This window comes from Engystomops pustulosus, chromosome 8 (assembly GCF_040894005.1).
Source record: "Engystomops pustulosus chromosome 8, aEngPut4.maternal, whole genome shotgun sequence".
NCBI lineage: Eukaryota > Metazoa > Chordata > Amphibia > Anura > Leptodactylidae > Engystomops > Engystomops pustulosus.
Genome location: NC_092418.1, coordinates 32,467,007 through 32,486,846, shown reverse-complemented (window position 1 = coordinate 32,486,846; position 19,840 = coordinate 32,467,007). Strand labels below are relative to the sequence as shown.

The window sequence follows — 19,840 nt, the reverse complement described above, 5'->3', positions numbered from 1 at the left end:
CAAGAACTTGTCAAAAATACTATCATTTTCCTTTAACATTATGACAATCCCCTCCACCTCCAATTGCATAGTCATCATCGTCTGATTCCAAAATCTACCTAAACGAAAAGAAAACAAAAAAAAAAAAGAAAAAAAAATGTGAATTTTTAACCCAAAGCAGTCATTTCATCTTGATTAACCCCTTCTCTAAATGAGGACTTCTCTCATAGCCCTGGAAAGCAGCGATAAGCCGTCCCTTTAAGAGTGGGGGGGTGACATAAAACTGTATTCCATAATAAAGCGTATAGACAGAGGTTATCTAAATTAACCACATATAGACTTAATGTTTGGAATCCATGGAAATATTTATTTTCTCCATTCCCTTACATCTGGTGGAGTGAAGGCAGCAGCTCAGTTATGTGTGTGGTCATACACAATCCGCTGCTGTGATATCCGGGGATTAGCTTCTTGCACTTCTTGTAATTATTCTCCATACTGACACCTCCCCCGCCATGCCTTGTACTAGAAAGCACATACACTCTGTATAATAAGTATAATTTGCACAGTTCTGCAGCCTTACAGTACATGATCATTGTAATAGCTGGGTTATTTTAGGGCATGTTACCATGGTAGATTAGTGAAACGCAATACTCTCTTCTCCCCGGGGTCATGTACTTGTGTCACTGTGGTTAGGGATACGAGTGGTAGCCATGAAATGGAAGCCAAATCTGTTGGTTATAATCTGCTTTTGCTTTAACATAAAGTTAGATATTTTATTACGGAACATGGGAAAATGGTGAAGGCTATCTTCTCATGGCATTGTGAAGCTAGAGCTTTTGCTAAAATTGATTTTAAACTTTACTGATAATTAGTGCTGTTTACAAATTGTTCCAAGAGAATTCAAAGAATTTTCCATTTAGGCGAATATTATCTGTTACTTACCATGATATTACCAACCTATTCCTACAGTGATGCTGGGAGGGGGGCTAGATATAGTAGTAGCCTTCAGCACCCCTGATGGTGCCTTTATTAACTTTTTTTTTTTAAACTTTAAAGCCAAATTGTATAAAATAAAAGTGTGTGTTCCAATAGTAAGTTTTTGTAATAGACTTTATTGAAGAAAAATGTTTCTTTTGTTCTGTTTTCATACATTATGAACCAAACATACCTTGAGAATGCTGTATCTAACTCATGCAGAAACATATCTTGTTTAATCCCTGAGCTGAGTGGTTTTACTTAAAAAAAAAAAAAAAAAAAACATTTATAACATTCGGAACTTTAGGAAATCTGGGTCCCTACATAAACACATTAAACATGAAGCTTCCTGAACTATCCAGACAGGACTAATCGACCTGAGCTGGATCACTTCTACACAGCAGCTGGAGAATGGTGCAGTGATGGATTACTTCTGCCTGTCAGGCACAACACAGTGATAAACAGTGCTTACAGAATTATCTGAGCAGTGCATACGTAATGTGAGGAGAATCGCCGAGCCAGCCACAGGAGCGATAGAGCTTAATTATCATAATTTTATGATAGTTTTTTTCAGTTCAGGGATTAAGCAAGATATGTTACTGCATCCGTGCATGAAATCAAATGGTAGATTTCCTTTAACTCTACAGGGCAGTATCATACTTGGTGGGAAGTTTGGGTCGCTACAGGCCCCCTAGAAGCCGTGGGCCCTGTCTGCCGCCCGAACTGCCAAAGTTATATTCTACTACTAACTACAGCCACGATCTCTTACCTGAAGGCTATTTAATCATGACATTCCTTAGTGCTTTCTTTTCTTTGCCATCGATACAACCATCATCCAGAGAAAAATGCTGCCGAAACCTAGCTGGAAATTCTTGCTGAGCACAAAAATTGGAATTGGCAACCATTGGGCGGAATCTCAGTAATAAGGATTAGGAACAACAATTTGGTCAAGTTGTCAGAGCCAGGGCTAGGCTGAGCGTGTTACTGTGTGCTTACCGTTTATGATTTGTCTCAGATGAAATATTTAATTGGATGTATATTGGTGCCGGTTATATATTGTTTGTTATGTATGCATTGCTTTGGGTGATGGTCTGTTTTCGTGCATTTCCTAGAATGACAAACACCGCTATATTAAGCATGGCTGCTTGACTGATCGAGGTCGGGTATGTGTTATTTGACATTGTATCACTGCTTATACTGTGCTTTGGTACCTAATCCTCTGTGCTTCTTCCATTTCCCTTATTTATATATTAACTCATATCCATATTTATAAGTGGAAAGTGATTGGTCTATTATGTAATATTCATTTCACATGTACTATAGCACCTTATATTTATTATAAGCACTCAGAATTATCACTTGTTCGCATCTCCTGTGTGACCATGGCTTATAAATAATGGTTTTCGCTTCTCATAATATCATACCTCTTATTATATCACATGCAAATGAGTCATATCTCTATATTATTCACCTTCTACCATATGCATAATCCTGCAATCATATATTCATGTATATGATGTCAATCTCATGAGGTTACATACCCTTCTTGAATTTTGCATTCAGCTTTGACAAAAGGGGTTGTCTGGGATGGAAAACAAATTCTCTGTTACAGTAATACTTTTAAGGTTACCGTAATTAAAAAAGGTGGTCAGGGTCTACATTAAGTGATGAGCAACTATTAAGAGTATCTCTTGCTCTGGAGGAATCTGTATTTTTAACAGTGGATTTCATCCTATTGACTTCAGTGACAAAGGTGTAATGTTTTATTTCTCCTGTGGGGGTGCTGTAGGGATGTGAAATATTCCCTGCTGTTGTTGGGCAGATCTAAGCAGGTTATTCTGTAATTGGCTAATCCTGTTATAAATTGTAAATAAGTGGACAACCCCTTTAAGGTCACCATTTACCACCATATGGCACCATTCTTTGACACGTGTAATAACATTGACCTTTTATCCGATATTTTTGTTTTTTTTTTTTGTTTTTTTTTGGCTCTGGCTAATACATCTACTTTCTACCGTCCGTAGGAGGCCTGGAAACATGCCATCCAAAAAGCCAAACAGATGCCTGATCCTTGGGCAGAGTTTCATCTGGAGGACATTGACACAGAACATGCAACCCGACACAGGTGTGTAACTACTGCAGAGCCCAGAGTAGTAGTGGGAACTACTGTACAGGATTCCTCAGGACTGGGTCAACCTTAAGGTTAACATGTCTAGTCTCATGCCTTACATACCAAAAGGGTCATTTTTTTAATGAATGCATCCCTGTAGTCCTAATACATACTTCATTCCCCCCCAACCAACACCTTACACCCCACCAACCTTCCCCACCATTGTCAGTAATGTGCTACCAACCTGGTGCACAACCGGAAATTAGGTAATTTCTGACCGCGGGGTCTTGTGTTTGACATGGCGGGCTTAAGGTATCAATATTTGTTTGGTCTGGCTGAAGGTAGAGTTGGCGGTGCACAGCCCCTAAAGAAATTTGGGGGTGCTAGAATTTTATCACTGGCCAATCTAATTACGGTAAGGCCTCAGCTAGGGGTAGAGACTTTTGAAGACTTAATTCGTAACATAATTTGTAGTGAAATATATATATGTGGGTGTTCCCACTGCCCGATCATACACTCCCAAAAGTTGCTACTTCTGATCTACATGCAAGAACATGGGGCAGCACGGTGACTCTAGATGTCATATGGGAATATTATGACCTGATGCAACCACAATAAATGCATTGAAAAATGGTCTTCTAGAGTGGTATCCTCTCAGAAAATGCCTCGTTGGGATATTTTTTTGGGTGTTTTCAATATCTTTTGATTTGCACGCTAGAACAGTGATGGCGAACCTTTTAGAGACCGAGTGCCCAAACTACATCCAAGACCCACTTATTTATCGCGAAGTCACAAGAAATGTTATTAGTGATTTATACTCCGTGCTCTGCCACAGCTTTCATTAATTTCAGCACCCCAAGGACACCAATAAAGCAGAAAATAGAAGAAATTTGGATGATCATTGTAGCTTCCCTTAGGGTCCCATAAACAGGAAGGGCCGGAGCAGGAGCTACAATGATAATTCAGATGTGTCCACATCTTCCCACTCCTGCAGTAGTCCCAGGTAGCACTGTCACTTTTAAATAGCTTTGTGCACAGCAAGTCCTGGGCTGTCTGGGACTGCATGAAGATACCTGGAGTCCTCTCTGGTGATGGCCTGAGTGCCCACAGAAAGGGCTCTAAGTACCACCTCTGGCACCCGTGCGCCACCACTGCGCTAGAAGATGGCACGACTGAAGGTTTAGGACCTGTAAAATCCCCAAACAAAGTTTTTAGACCTACAACGCTTGGTAGGGTGCCTTGCAGCCACACAGTTTTCTTGTATATGTAGATGACACATGGTAAAGTTTAGAAGCAACCAGAAATAATTGCATTGATAAATAGTCTTCTAGAGTGATGGTCTTCTCAGAAAATGGCTTGTTTGCAAAGTATATGATGGAACAGAAATATTTCAAGGGCTGGATAAGGGGGTAGATTCTCAATGGCGTAGTCTTAAAGGCCTCAATGTACTCAACAAGTTGGCTGTGAGTAGGAATACACATTAAATACATCTATAGTAGTCAGAGGTCGCATTAACGCCTCACCACGCGTCATAGACGCGTGATGAGGCGCCATTACCCCCCAAAATAATTGCCATGCGTAAAGTTACGCTTGGCAATTATTCCCTGTAGCGCGCAGGCAGAACGGCCCGGCGCGCGCTGCAAATGAGGTAAATGTCAGTAGCGCGATCGCAGCGCGCGCCGGGCCGTTCAGCGGGACACGTGACTGGGGGCGGGCCGGAGTGAGAGCACCCGCCCCAGGGGAGACATGTGGGCAGTGGCGTACCGTCCGCGGTCGCCATTGAGACCGGGCCCATCAGAAGGGGGGGCGGGGCTGTCACCAATGCCGCTCTTTCCCCAGCTCTCCGCTATCCCCTGACCCCCTCCCCCCTCGTCCGCTGCTTGGCTCCTCCGCTCCCCTCGGCTTCTCTGCTTCCCGGCTCCTGTGCCCGAATGCGACAGACAGCCGACTGTAAGTCCCTCTATGTATGTGCTGTGTGTATGTGTTGTGCATGTGCTGTGTTGTGTCTGTATGTGTGCTGTGTTGTGTCTGTATGTGTGCTGTGTTGTGTATATGGTGTGTGTGCAACCTGTGAGTGTATGTGCTGTGTGAGAGTATGGGCTGTTTGTGCATGGTATGTGCAGTTGCACTGTGAGTGTACGGTGTGTGTGCACTGTGCGTGTATGAATATGCTGTGTGAGTGTATGGCGGGTGTGTGTGCACTGTGATTGTATGAATATGCTGTGTGAGTGTATGGTGTGTGTGCACTGTGATTGTATGAATATGCTGTGTGAGTGTATGGTGTGTGTGCACTGTGCGTGTATGAATATGCTGTGTGAGTGTATGGTGTGTGTGCACTGTGCGTGTATGTGTACGGTGTGTGTGCACTGTGCGTGTATGAATATGCTGTGTGAGTGTACGGTGTGTGTGCACTGTGCGTGTATGAATATGCTGTGTGAGTGTACGGTGTGTGTGCACTGTGCGTGTATGAATATGCTGTGTGAGTGTACGGTGTGTGTGCACTGTGCGTGTATGAATATGCTGTGTGAGTGTACGGTGTGTGTGCACTGTGCGTGTATGAATATGCTGTGTGAGTGTACGGTGTGTGTGCACTGTGCGTGTATGAATATGCTGTGTGAGTGTACGGTGTGTGTGCACTGTGCGTGTATGAATATGCTGTGTGAGTGTACGGTGTGTGTGCACTGTGCGTGTATGAATATGCTGTGTGAGTGTACGGTGTGTGTGCACTGTGCGTGTATGAATATGCTGTGTGAGTGTACGGTGTGTGTGCACTGTGCGTGTATGAATATGCTGTGTGAGTGTATGGTGTGTGCGGATGTGTGTGCACTGTGAGTGTATGAATATGCTGTGTGAGTGTATGGTGTGTGCGGATGTGTGTGCACTGTGAGTGTATGAATATGCTGTGTGAGTGTATGGTGTGTGTGCACTGTGAGTGTATGAATATGCTGTGTGTGTTTATGCTGTACGTATGCGTATTTGTTTTGTGTATGCAGCGTGTCTGTATATGCTGTATGTATGAGGGGGTAAGCATCGCTCACCCCCTCCTCCTGTCCTGTGTGCCCGCTGTCACGGCGCACACGTCACAGCACTGCACACACTACACTCACCCGGCACTGCTCTTAGGCCCCGTCGATCACAAACGCAGGCAGCTGCGGGCAGGTAGAGATGGAGCAGGACGGGGAGCAGCAGCTTCGTGGCCCACATGCAGTGGCGTAACTAGAAGAGGCTGGGCCCCATGCAGAAGTTTGTCATGGGGCCCAGCCTCTTCTAGTTACGCCACTGCATGTGGGCCACGAAGCTGCTGCTCCCCGTCCTGCTCCATCTCTACCTGCCCGCAGCTGCCTGCGTTTGTGATCGACGGGGCCTAAGAGCAGTGCCGTGTGAGTGTAGTGTGTGTTGTGAGTGTAGTGTGTGCAGAGTGTGTTGTGTGCGGTGTTGTGGTGTGTGCTGTGAGAGGGGAGTGTGTGCAGTGTGAGTGTGTGCTCTGCTGTGAGTGGGGAGTGTGTGCCGTGTTGTGTTGTGTGCCGTGAGTGTGTGCTGTGAGTGGGGAGTGTGTGCTGTGAGGTGTGTGTGCTATGTGTATTACCGAAATTTTCATACTCCTCCTCGGGTAAAAATACTCCTCAAAAATGGTGAGAGGAGTATTTTTACCCTTCTGGAAAAATGTTAGTGCGACCTCTGATAGTAGTTGTACAGTGAGTGTTTTGCAGCAATCTCAATTCATGTCCAGCACTCTATGTACCGGTGCCAACATTTTCTGCCTTCCTCGTCCCATGCTCTTAGAAACCTGGTTGTGTTCCAGGAATGTTCTCAGTAAATTTGGAAGTGTTCTCCATGACACGTAGTCTTATAGTTACCAAAGTAACATCCGTGCCGAGTCGACTAGAAAAAGGATACTAGCTCTTGAAACACAACACTTGTCACATTTCCCATGTGATTTTAGGTATCCACACTGTACAGAAGCTGAGCTGAGTTTGTCAAATGTAGCAGAAATTAATTTGTTGCTATAACAATATCATGTCTTAGTTTTATAAAGGCCTGAATGTTGCAGATAAAACTTCTGCTAGAATTATCAGGATCCTCCATCAGTGTAGTCCAAGAGGGTTGAGTGACACATGTAGCTCTGCTACATCTATGGTACAGTGAGTCGGCTCCTGGAAGATAAGGACTGAATTGAGGTTTCTGCATAATATAAGTGTAATAAAAATGTAATGGCTAGCAATTAGTGTTATGGTACCACCAGGTACTGGTCCAGTTATCAGTATAGAGGTGAATGGAGTTAATGTGATGGTTGACAGTAATCAGATTGTCATTAACAGTCTGTTATATGGAGTTTAATGGTGACTATGAATGATTGACTTTTATGGCACATAGTGGGAGTCTATAATGGACAGTAAGAAGGTATTTATTGACCCAAACCAGGATATGTAAGGGATATATATCTTTAAATACTGTTACATTTAAAGGGATTTCCCAACTATAAAAAATATGTCTTATATTCTGATGTGAGCCTATTCATGCTGCTATCTATACTGCTGATACAGTATTTGTTATGTTCCAATCATAAGCTGAAGCTGTTGGGCCCTAATGTACAATCTGTACCAGTCCCCCCATTTTTATTGTATTTATACTATTTAGTCTCTATTTCTGAGGTCCCATATTTCTCTTATGGTCCCTTAAAGGGAGCCTGTCATCAGATTTCACCCCATTATCTATCAGCCCCCTAAAGTAGGATATGAAATGTCCCTTCTGAAATTGCCTCTTTTTTTTATTTGAATCTCTCCCATTTCTTCTCCAAATTCGTGTGAAAATGAGAATAGTGCGATTTTGCCTTGATGAGTCAAGTTTAGAGGCTGCACAGTAATCGGATGCCTTTTCCTTGGTTCTGTAGTACCTAGAAACATGTCTTTGGAGTCTTATTAAAGTTTAAAATCTCATCTTTCAGATCAGGATTGTGGTTTTGTGATCTACAGAACCAGAGATACAGGCAGTTATATAAATAGGTTACCATAATAGGTTACTATATAACCAAAGATTGGGGCATCTGAAGCAAGAACCTGCAGCCTCGAAAAGTGGCCCATCTTAGGCTAATATGACTCATCTCTGATGATTTTCACATCACATGATTTCTTTTAATAGGTGAAATTTCATGTAAAAAGGTAATTCCAGAAAGGACATTTCATACCCTAACTGAATGGGCAAATTTTTATTGGGCTAAAATCTGATAACCTAGTCGCTTTGAGGCTTCTTGGTCTTTAGTCTGCATCCCATAAGTCAGACCTGGTCCCACCAATTGACTCTTCACTGATTTATCATTTGATCCCTAACTTGTGCATCTGTGGCAAGAATATTATTGTTTCTAACAGCATTAAAAGACTAAGGCCCAGTTCACACCGGCTTTTTGTCTGCTAGACTTAACTTACACCGCTAAGACAATAATAAGATAACACTGGAGGCCTGAATGCAGATGTGAACTGGGCCTTAGATGGCAATGATGTTCATAGATCAGTCTACAGAGCCCAATTCCCCCAGTAGCTCCACTGCTGTATTTATCAAGTGCTCTTCATACAAGGAGACGTCTGCATTATTATTTATGTCTTTTATTACTGTCACGTTGTATGGGGACCACGCTCTGAGACTGTGCTAAACATAGCCCTGTGTTTAGATAGGACTCAGCTGCTCCAGTATCATTATACAGAGCCCTTAAATGGCCAAAAATAGAACAGAACGGGATAACATTGGACTCGGAGGTGAAGTCTGTCTATGCAAAGCTATGTAAACCCTTACATCCTTATGTACATAAGTATGTATACTAATGAAACTCCGCTTTAACCATAAGCCTCAAATCACTAAATTTGAAAATCACTGATACGATAAAGTAATTAATGTATTGTAAAATAGTAATTAAAAATACTATATATCTTATCAGAGAATAATGCTTATTTCTCTAAATTCTATGGTAATGCATCTGGTATTCTCTTTGAAAATTCTGCTGAATTCTGGCATGCTAGCAACAAGACAGAAGCTTATTTAAGCATTGGATTACATAGACGCCCTATGGAGAGCGGGAGCAGTGAGTTACAACAGCTAGGCCGCCATCTACCAGCTCAGAAGTAAAGATAAGGCTACATTCAGACCATGTTTTTGCTGTCCAGTTTAAGGATACATTTGGAGGATTCCTGGTCTATGCTTAGGAGGACAGCAGCATGATGATGATGACCATACAGGGAGATATGTCCTCTTCAGCCCCTCCTCCCTAAAAGCAGGAGGAGGAGTGGACATTGGCAGCAGCCAATGATTTGCTGCTGACGATGTTTGCGTGTCTCCCAAGTCACGTAATTGTCCATATTTGGACACTTACATCAAAAGGAAAACGGCCACAGCATACGCTCAGTGGAGGCCGGGGATGGATGCTCATAATAAGCTGAGCCCAGAGAACATGTGTATAAGGGATGTGAATTGCTAATTCTTGTATGATCAGCTTTACATATGAGTTTTCTATAAATTTTCATGGCCACCTGATAATCTAGAATGAGATATTATCATGTAATTGTGATTCTTATTATTATCAGTGTCCTTTTCGCTAACATTGATATATCCTCCAATAGGTACAACGCCGTCTCTGGACAGTGGGTACAGGATGATGTGTTAATTAAAATGGCCTCTCAGGTAAGAATATTTTTTTTGTGTGTGTGTTATTTCACCCCCAATTTTAAATTTTTTTTGGCAAAGCATGTATCCAGTCCATTTTTAGAAAATTCTCCATAAATAAGCATAGGGACAGAACAGGACATCCAGACCCAAGTGAAGGTTTCAAGATGTTTTTACAGACAACGGCCGGCTGTGTGTTACCACTGGGGTGAGGGGATGGAACCGCATCCTATGGTTTACTTGTAAATAATAATTTCCAAAATCTGTTTATTCATAAATGTGATGTCTCCAAGCAGAAGTGTCAGTACTTTATAGGTAACTTGCATGCTGTTTTTTTTCTTATAGCCGTTTGGACGTGGTGCCATGAGAGAATGTTATAGAACGTAAGTAGAGGCCAATCTATTCATCTATCTCATATTCATCTGCCTTAGGGCTCTTACACATCGGCGTTTCTCCGCTTCCATTGCAAATACGTAAAGTTTTGTCTCCGCAAAAAAATAACTGAAGTTTTAACATTGCTTTGAAAGCATCACACCTCTTTTTTCGGCTTCATCACTTTTTTTTTTGTGGACGCATAGACCTGTATTGCCTTCTGTGATCCGCATCCATGAACGAAATAGGACAGGTTACATAATTTATTTTTTTTCCATGGACAACGGATAAGTGAAAATACAAGTCAACGTGAAAACACCCATAGAAATCAACGGCTTTGGGAGGCATCCGTGGAAATCAATGTCAATGTGAAAGAGCCCTATGTATATCTATCCATCTCTCTATCTATCTAACTATTAATTATCTATGTTGATATCTGTCTATGACATAGCTATCTATCCATCCTTAAAGGGGTATTCTCGTCTTGACATTAACATTCAGTTTGATTAATCTCTTATGCCTTATATATACATTTCTAGAATAAGATGCTATTAAAAAAAATTACCTGGGTAAAGATAATTTGTCATAAATGCAGTCTTACAGCCACCTCTGCTGGGGTGATTGCACAAAGAAACAAAAAGTTTTTGTATATGATTGCTGAATCGTGGTGGTCCGGCAGGACTCTATAGCGCATGTCTGGCCACTACTGCTAGAGTGTGGGGTGGTCGTATTCGAGGAAGCTATCTGGTTTCTAAGGGACATCATGACTACATTTATGAGAAATTATCTTCACACAGGAACTTTTTTTTTTTAATAACATCCAATTGAAGAAATGCTTACATGAAAACCCCTTTAAGTATCTGTGCATATGTCAATGCAATATCTGTCTCTCGCTTATCTATCTAATCTCTATAATGTTTAATGTTTTGGATATACATGGTGTGATATACATGTCCTTATTTTGATCATATTGGAAGTGCCGAGCGTCTACGACTCTTGTAAATTGCACTTGTTACATGTGAATGTAATGAGAATGAGCGTGGGAATGTATAAGGTGTCAGCAGCATTACATGTAGGTGTTCACTAATGTAATGTTATGACGCCCCGGAGCACTGGGACAGGTGAGTGTCCCAGATAGGAACATGTCAGAACTATGCAGTATTACACAACATGTGGTAGAAGTATAACTGTTGCATATAATACGTTGTTGAAATCTATTTTATGACTGCAAAATACAAATATAATTATGAACGGACCTATCTAGTATTCAGAGGGCCCCCCCATCTAGGAGCTAGGGCTATCTTGCAGTCATTTCTTGTTTCTGACAGATGGTGATGTCACATTTCTTCTCACTAGGAATCCGTTTTGGGCGACTTTTATAGATCTAGAGGAGTGGTTGTTTGATGTGTATATAATTTAGCTGAGGATAAGGGAAAAATCTCCCTTATGAGAAGTTTGGAAGTCTGCATATAATTGTAAAATTGATTTGGTTAAAGTTATTTTATTTACTCAAATTAACTTTAGAAAAAAAATGTGTAAGCAGCAGAAATATTATTCACCCTAAATCTGTCCTTTCCTGGCCTCTTCAAGTCTTGGTGTCACTGCTGCTGGACTACTTCCACTGGAGACTGCATTACGTTTACATTGTGTTTACAATGCATTTACATTATGTTAACAGACTTGTTAATTGTGTGTTTATATAAACACACCATTAACATTAAGTAAACACAATATTTATGCAATGTTTACATAGTCTAAACGCTAATGATTTCCAAAGAAGTTAAACAAATGCACCCGCATACACTAGCCATGTTGCCAAGACTGTAATATGAAGGGGCACATTTACTTACCCGTCCCGTTGACGCCGCCGATCCGGAATGTCCGACGAGGATTCGGAGCTGCCGCGATTCACTAAGATCGTGCGTCCAATTTCCTGCATGTGTCGCTTCCCCTACTGAGGTTATAGCGAGTTCACCTTCTTCTTCCCGGTATATGTGAGTGCTGATCTTGTGACACAATTTGGTTTTTAAATTCCGCAGTTTGTCCGAATCAGTCGGGTTGTCCGACGGCCACGCCCCGTTTTGTGTCGCATGCAAGCCGATGCGCCGCAATCCGATCGCGTGCGTCAAAAACCTGGGGCAATTCAGGGAAAATCGGAAAAAATTGCGAAACCCAACGGAAATGCGTCCGACAGACCCTTGGTAAATGTGCCCCATTGTTCCTCATTAGTTACCTAGGATTTCCAGGACTGCAACATATTGCTCCTCTATGGTCGGCTTGAGCTGTTGAGCAGGTTGAGCTGTAATATGTTGCTCATGAATCTGATTGATCGGTTTTGGCTTGGCGGGGCCAATTTGTTGTTTCAAGTTGGGCTATAATATCTGCTCCTAGGGATGGTTATTCTCAATAAATATTTTCCCACTAAAATATCCCTCCCATTGGTCTGTACGAGTATCTTTGTACCAGCCTCCGGGCCATACAGCTGTATAGCTTTAGCCTTTGTTGTTCTTTTCTGTTATCTGAGTTTCTCATCTGTCTGAGTATGACCAACCTGAGGAAGAACAAAACCACCAGGGTTAAACATTGAAGAAGTAAATTTATCAAAGGTGCACACATTGATCCCAGAGGAGTATATACACAAGTTTACTGCGGCCTCTGATAAGACGCCAGACAACAGTGATAGCACCTAGTCATTCATTTGCTTTCACGATCCCGGATGTTTTGCTGTTTTATTACCTTTCTCCGATATTATAACAAGTAGAGCAGCTCCATTTTGCAAAGCACTGGTATTCCTGACCTGTTACTAATGGGTTAATCTATGATTTGATAAACAGATCCATGTGCTATGATGTAAAGGCACATGAGCTGCAGTACCAGACAGAGCCTGATTACAAAAGAGGCGCTGTCTCTGACAATAAAATGTGCTTATCACTAGAAAATTAGATTCTCATGCATGCTACAACATATCTGTGCAATATATTTAATTGTCCATACATGATGGAACAGTGACACACTGATGCCTTCTGATAATCTGATTTATGTTGAGCTGGATGACGCTAATGTGCATAGGATTATTTCCTTGATGGCAGGAGTCAGTGGGAAAGAAGGATTAAGTTGTAATAGTTCACATGCCCAATTCTCTTGTTATCAAAGACAAAAAATTGCTAGTAGTTTGGTAGTGACTTTCTTCCTATTCAAGCCAAACATGTGGGGTTATCTTCTAAACGACCAGTCGGCTGTACATTTTGGGAAGGTGGCCGTGCAGGCATGGGAAGTGCTGAGAGCCAGCTGACATCACCGGTCTATGGCTGTGGAGGGAGGAAATGCTGAATGGAGGCTGTTATATAGAAAGGAGCCCCTGGGACTCATTTGCATAATTGTTATAAGACTTTTTTTCTTAAAAACTAAGCTATTAGATGCAAAAAGAAGAACACATCCTATTGTAGGATACACACGCCATCATGTAAGTGTGATTGGTCTAGCAGCAGTGCACCCATGTGGTAGATTTCCTTTAACAAAACATGCCCCCTCTGGGGGTTTTTTTCCTGGAAGTTAGAAAACCCCTTTGAGTGATTGTTTAATATCTAGCAACTAGCTTCATTATAGCACCAAAAGATGGGGTTCCCTTTTTGTGTCACCACCATAAGGCCGCGGTCACACGTACCGCTAGACGTCCGTTCATAACGCGACACTAGTGCACAGGGGGGGGTCCTCGGCCCAAACGCACATGCGTTTCCAGAGAAACGCATGCGATTGGCTTAACAATCGCATGCGTTTCCCTGGAAACGCATGTGCGTTCGGGCTGAGGACCTCCCCCTGTGCGCTAGCGTCGCGTTATGACGGACGCTTAGCGGTACGTGTGACCGCGGCCTTAGGTTGCTCTTTAGCGTTTTGGTCATGGTTTTGTTGCACTTGCTAACAAGATGAACATAATGGCAATTAGGAAGCTGTGTGCAGATGGGAGCGGGAGCAGTGAGTCGCAGCAGCTAGGTCTCCACCCAGCACCTATGGGAGATAGAATTACAAATCACATAAAGACTGGCAACAAAGTTTCTAGTTATGTACACAAACTGCACCAGTAATTTCTGCAAAGTTCCTTGAAAGGTGAGGTACGCTTTAAAGGGATGGCAAATTATTGAAATACATAAGATAGAAGAAAATAAGAGACAGTTGTATGCTTCTGTATGTATGTCTGTATGATTATATGTATAGGGATAACATATCATATATACATATTTGTCATTTTTGTTTTATCAGGAAGAAGTTGTCTAATTTCTCGCACAATCAGCAGTGGAAACATGCGTACAACTATGTGGCCAAGCGCTACTTAGAAACCGTAGACAGAGATGTGTACTTTGAAGACGTCCGACTACAGATGGAGGCCAAGTTGTGGGGTGAGGAGTACAACCGGCATAAACCACCAAAGCAGGTAGGATGAGTTATGACTTGTGGCTATGTCATGTTAGCTACTCATAGAGTGCAGCCTATTACTATATCTATATACAGATTCTGAAATGTGTTTTAGACGCTGCTGTTTCTGGAATGAGCTGGTTTTTATTGCTCATTTTGGAATTGGGTTGGGAAGGTTTTGATCTGCTGAGACCTCCGACCATCACCAGAATGAGGGACCTCCTTCACCACAATTTTAAAAGGAATCAGTCTCCACAATTCACCTACCCGAACTAACTGCTATGTTAAGTAGAGCAAGGGGTCCGATTGGGTCGCACGTACCGCACGTACCATGGAGTCAATGCACCCTGCCACTAGTCTATAGCACTAGTGAAACCAAACACAGTCATCTATTTCTGCTCCATTCTTCTTGATGGGTGTGGATCTTGGGGGTCTAACATTTATGATCAATCCAGTTTATATACATGATAAGATCTTCAGGCTCAAATACATAACTGTGTAAGGCTGCATACCCATTGGGGTAAATCTCCACCCAGATTTGTCCTCCTTCTTAAGCAAATCCTTTGCTGAAAAAATAATGGCTTCCAGTAGACCATCTGTGCTGCGTTCCTTTTGTGAGAATGCTATCTGGATGCTGAGCATGACACACATACATCACATTAGTCATGATCTCGGTGACCTCCTGGATGCCAACGTTTCCTGGTTGATGGTGGTTTGACCCTGCCACAAAAATAGGAAAGAGGGGAGGAAGCAAATGTTACAGTACATGTAACACAGATGAGGTTGTAGCCATGGACCGGCTGTAGACCTTATGTCAGCAGGTTCTGACACTGGTGGTGAGCTCCAACACCAAACCCACATCTAAAAAGGGCTCAGGGGTGGCATCGTTTTAGATTTTTTAATCTCATACTAATTACCTAAAATCCGGACAGTTCATCTATATTAGATGTGTGGGAATTTGACATCTGTACCCAGCTCTGTTCTTTATAGATTCCGTTGCGGGGTCTGGAGGTTGGACCCCCACAACGTGATCAGTGTAAAAAGTTGCCCCTTATATAAAACAACCCTTTACCCAAAATAATGAAGCAACTTGGATCCTTCTGTGTCACTCTCGGGTGATAAGGAGCCCCTGAGGTTCTAGCAGCTGCTAATCTCTTGCAACTTCACATGGGCAGAGCTCTGTATTCGTCTAGGTTTACACAGTCCGATTTTCACACGTTAACACATAATATTTTTGCTGTCACGTTTACGTAGAAGTTCTACATGATGGATTGGTTTGCACAAGTTTTTGGCAGCCAGGTGAGAAAGACAGGAGTTGAACTCATGACCTTATGTACTGAGCCCCTATAGACCCACCTACATGTCACCGGGACTTGTACAAAAACAGCTCCGGGCGTATCTGGAAAAAAGTGGATAGGTTATTTTGCTGGAAATTTTTTAATTTTCTTTGCAGAATGTGACGTAAAGTTAATATATTATAACATTACGCTAGTGGATTTATGATAGATGTTCATTTAAGCTACCTTGATGTTATCGTAATGTGAACATATACATAAGATTTGTTTTATGATTTTTTTTTCGGGGTGGTACAATTCTCCATAAGCTCATTTTCACATTAAATGAGTAAAAGAAAATTATCTGAATCATCTGTCGGTAGAGGCGTTGTATTTGTCCCTAATAAGAGCGCATGTTTGTATTAGGATGCGAAAGGAATAGCTGGGGTTTAATTTTGGAACGTATTTTCCCTGTAATGTGTATTGGGGGGGGGGGGGGGGGGCTTAGGTTGCAATATATTAATATAACACGATGGCAGAATGGCATATCCGTGGTGAAAAGATACAAGAATCCTAAACGGCATGTAATTGCATCCCATTAATTACAATATAAGTGGTGGTTGGATAAACTACTGAGATACATAACATTTGGACACATTTACTAAGAACAGTGCAGTCTGTACTATGCAGTTTGCCTGTGTAGTGTGCAGGGGGCGCCAGATTCAGGAATTGTGACGCACGTTCTTCATGAATCTGGCGCTCCCCACACTGCTCCGACTGTGCACCAACTTCTTTTTGGTGCACATTTAACATGGGCCGTGTGATAAACTTCTGTCGGACCTTGTATGTTAAATGTGGCACATGGTTCGACTGAGCAATGAGCGCCCCCCTTCAGTGACAAAATTTGGGTCGCATAAAGAATAGTGCAGCCACGACACATGTGCCGTTGACACTTCCCAAATGCACGTAAGCCGTTTGCACATAAAAGAACGTGCAATGTCCGACAGAAAACTGTTCCTTAGTGAATGTGTCCCATTACGTACTTATACCTGTGCATTTTATAAGCTCCTTGCGAACAAATCGATTTTATAACTTTTTCTCATTTTCATGTGCTTATTCCATTACGGTATTTTTTTATTTTTTATCAATTTATTATTGATTATATTGTTTTATAAAACGAAAACAAAAAATGGCATCAAAATCTGGTTTTTGTGGAAAAACATGTTTAGATAAATCCTATGGGGCTGAATAGTAGTTTATTCAGTGTTTTGCCCTCCTCCCCCTTGCAGAGGTAGCAGGAGCATGTCACCCGCCTCCTTGTGTCTCCAGTCTGTACATCTATGGTATCTCTGTGTATGTTATGAAGGAACCCAAACTGCGCCACGTGTCTCCAGTTATAGCCTGTAATGTACACGGCTGAGAGCAGACAGCTGAAGCGCAGCGCACACATTGTACCGTAGTTTATAAACAGCCCTGGTGCTTCTCTGTGGGACGTGCTATACGTGAGGCCGTACATTGTGCCCGGACTTGTTTACATCTATATCTGCTGCTCCTCCTGAAACGTGAGCCTGAGTGAGCGGCTAATGGCTGTGACCACATTCTACAGACTCGCCCATTACAACATTCATACGCCTGGAGACATGACAGGACTGCGGCTCTTATCTCATCTGCCTCCTCTTTACCCCTCATACTGTGTACTGGGACCTGTGCAGATATTTTAATGAGGGTCTAGTTATAACCTATGATAGATAGATATATATCTGTTGTGTCTATTTTGTTTCTATTGCGTCTTGCGCTGTGTTTACGTGGAACAAATCTGCAAACATTATAATGTTTGTGCTCGACATAATAGAAAGATTATTTTATTATAGTCAGCCATTAATTTCTGTCAGTGGCAGGCCATTAATCCCTATGGCGATGGTGATGTTTATTCAATGAGGCGAGGACTGCCCGTGACCCAGGTTCTGTCAAAATCTAACATTTTCTCGGGTTAACATTTTTCTTTTATTGTGCATTTTGTGTACCTCACCATACAACAGCGATAACGTTATTATTGGTTAGAAAATCGAGAGGGAGGACAGCAATCCACAATTATCCCTTCAGGGATTTGGTGCCCGCAGCCAGAGGTCCAGGCGTTCAGGACTTCAAAAATGGCTTATTGGAAGGAGAAAGCCGCAGCACCGAAGAGTAAAATATGAAGAAATCTTTATTGGTGCATCATCAAGGTATAAAACAGCGACGTTTCGATTCTAATGCGAATCTTTTTCAAGCATGCTTGAAAAAGATTCGCATTAGAATCGAAACGTCGCTGTTTTATACCTTGATGATGCACCAATAAAGATTTCTTCATATTTTACTCTTCGGTGCTGCGGCTTTCTCCTTCCAATAAGTTATTATTGGTTAGAATATTTTATTCATTTTGCACAAAATTATGATTTAAAAAAAAAAAAAAATTTCATTTTGTTAAAGGAACCATAACTTTTTTTATTTTACCATAAAGATAGGGTTTTATTTGTTTAAGGGACAAACTATAATTTTATTGACACCATACTGTGGTAATTTAGAATTTTTTTAAATCACATTTTGAACTTTTAATTTTTAGGGTTTTTTCTGTGGCAGGGTGATAAAAAAAACTGCATTTCTGCCATTTTTTTTTTTGTTTCTTTTATAACATTCATTATTTTTATAGTAGTGGATTATTATAATAGGCGGTTTTGGTGGTAGCCTGGGGCCAAAGTTTTCTAGGGGGCCCATGGGCACCCGCCAAATTTTATACTGAAAAGGACCTGCACTCATGAAATCCTTTAAAACTGTTCATGCTCTCAATAGTGAACAAGAACACAAAAGCCATTTTAGGACCTTTGAAGGTTCTCAAAAGGTCCTAAAACCACAGATTGAAAGCAGCCAGAAGGGACACAATCTTCATTCCCCAAGAAGCTGATTCTAGTACCAGATGTAGGAAGTGATTCCAGGCTTGTAGGGGCTATAATATTCAGCTGGTTGGTGTTTTTTCTTTTATTTACAATTTAAAGTATGTAAAAATAAGAGATATATAAAGAGATTTTATTCATATATTTATCACTGTACTTTATTTTTTAATTTACATTTCAGTCACATTCCAGGACTAGACTCAGGAATTATCTGAACCTGATAAAATACATTACAGTGGTGCTAATAGAATCAGGCCCTGGGTTGCCATAGCAGCCCATCGCCTTCCCTAATCATTGTATGGGAGAGGAGGACATTAATACTGCACACAAGCATTGCAAAAATCATCCGTGGAAAAAAACGTCCATTTATTTCATTGCTGATTTGCATCAGCCTGGCATCAGCTTTTCATAGGTCCTATAGTCTATAAGTTATCTGTGAAAAACGGTTCTGACTAGGACATGTTCTGCTTCTTAACAGATCAGTTGCATGATCCATTAAAATAACGGCTGTGGACACCAATCCAATAAAAAGTATTGTATTTTAAGTTCGAGAAACTATCGTATATGGTACATCTGCCCTAAGTGTCCTCCAGCTGGGAGACCACCATTAGCAGGAGTTTTAATGCAGTTATGTTGAAGCATGATGGTAGTCAATGGGGGTCCTTATGGTCTGACCCCTTCTTATTCAGCATTTATACATGAATCTGGTTGGAATGCCCCTTTAAGGGCACATTATATATAACTCCCAGGCACATAAACATGTTATATTTTTTGAGTGATCTTTGTGAACAAACTGAACCATAAAGGGCCGAAGTTTTTTACAAATCTGCATTACTGGCTATAGAAAGTTCTGATATTTTGGTAATACTCAGCCTTCTGACTCGTTACAATAATTTATTCCTTCATTTACTTTTTGCATCATTATCAATCATCCGATCGTCTTCTGGCCCGCAGACAAGAACAGGAAGTCCCAGCAGTAACATTTCTGGTTTTATCTTGTTCTGCAGCATATATAAAACATATGTGAACATCCCAAAGTAAACAATCAGCCGGGAACGGGCAAGTGAAGGAAACCAAAACCCCTTTTGTTATTGGAAATATTCCCATGTGTGAGATTTTGTGATATTGTGGCCATTTCC

The 19,840-nt window shown here is 41.5% G+C and overlaps 1 protein-coding gene across 4 annotated transcripts in view; it reads left to right on the top strand.

The window, feature by feature from the left end:
- The window catches only part of EEF2K (eukaryotic elongation factor 2 kinase), a 59,612-nt gene that overhangs the window by 12,374 nt on the left and 27,398 nt on the right, over positions 1 to 19,840 (top strand). For 2 of the 4 annotated variants that reach the window (XM_072120584.1, XM_072120583.1), the window contains exons 3-6: positions 2,979 to 3,079; positions 9,673 to 9,733; positions 10,061 to 10,098; positions 14,345 to 14,516. In XM_072120584.1, coding sequence (XP_071976685.1) covers positions 2,979 to 3,079; positions 9,673 to 9,733; positions 10,061 to 10,098; positions 14,345 to 14,516 — 372 coding nt within the window. Of the gene's footprint in view, positions 1 to 2,066; positions 2,118 to 2,978; positions 3,080 to 4,833; positions 5,015 to 9,672; positions 9,734 to 10,060; positions 10,099 to 14,344; positions 14,517 to 19,840 lie in introns of those variants that run through there. The other 2 variants (XM_072120582.1, XM_072120586.1) reach the window with 2 other exon arrangements.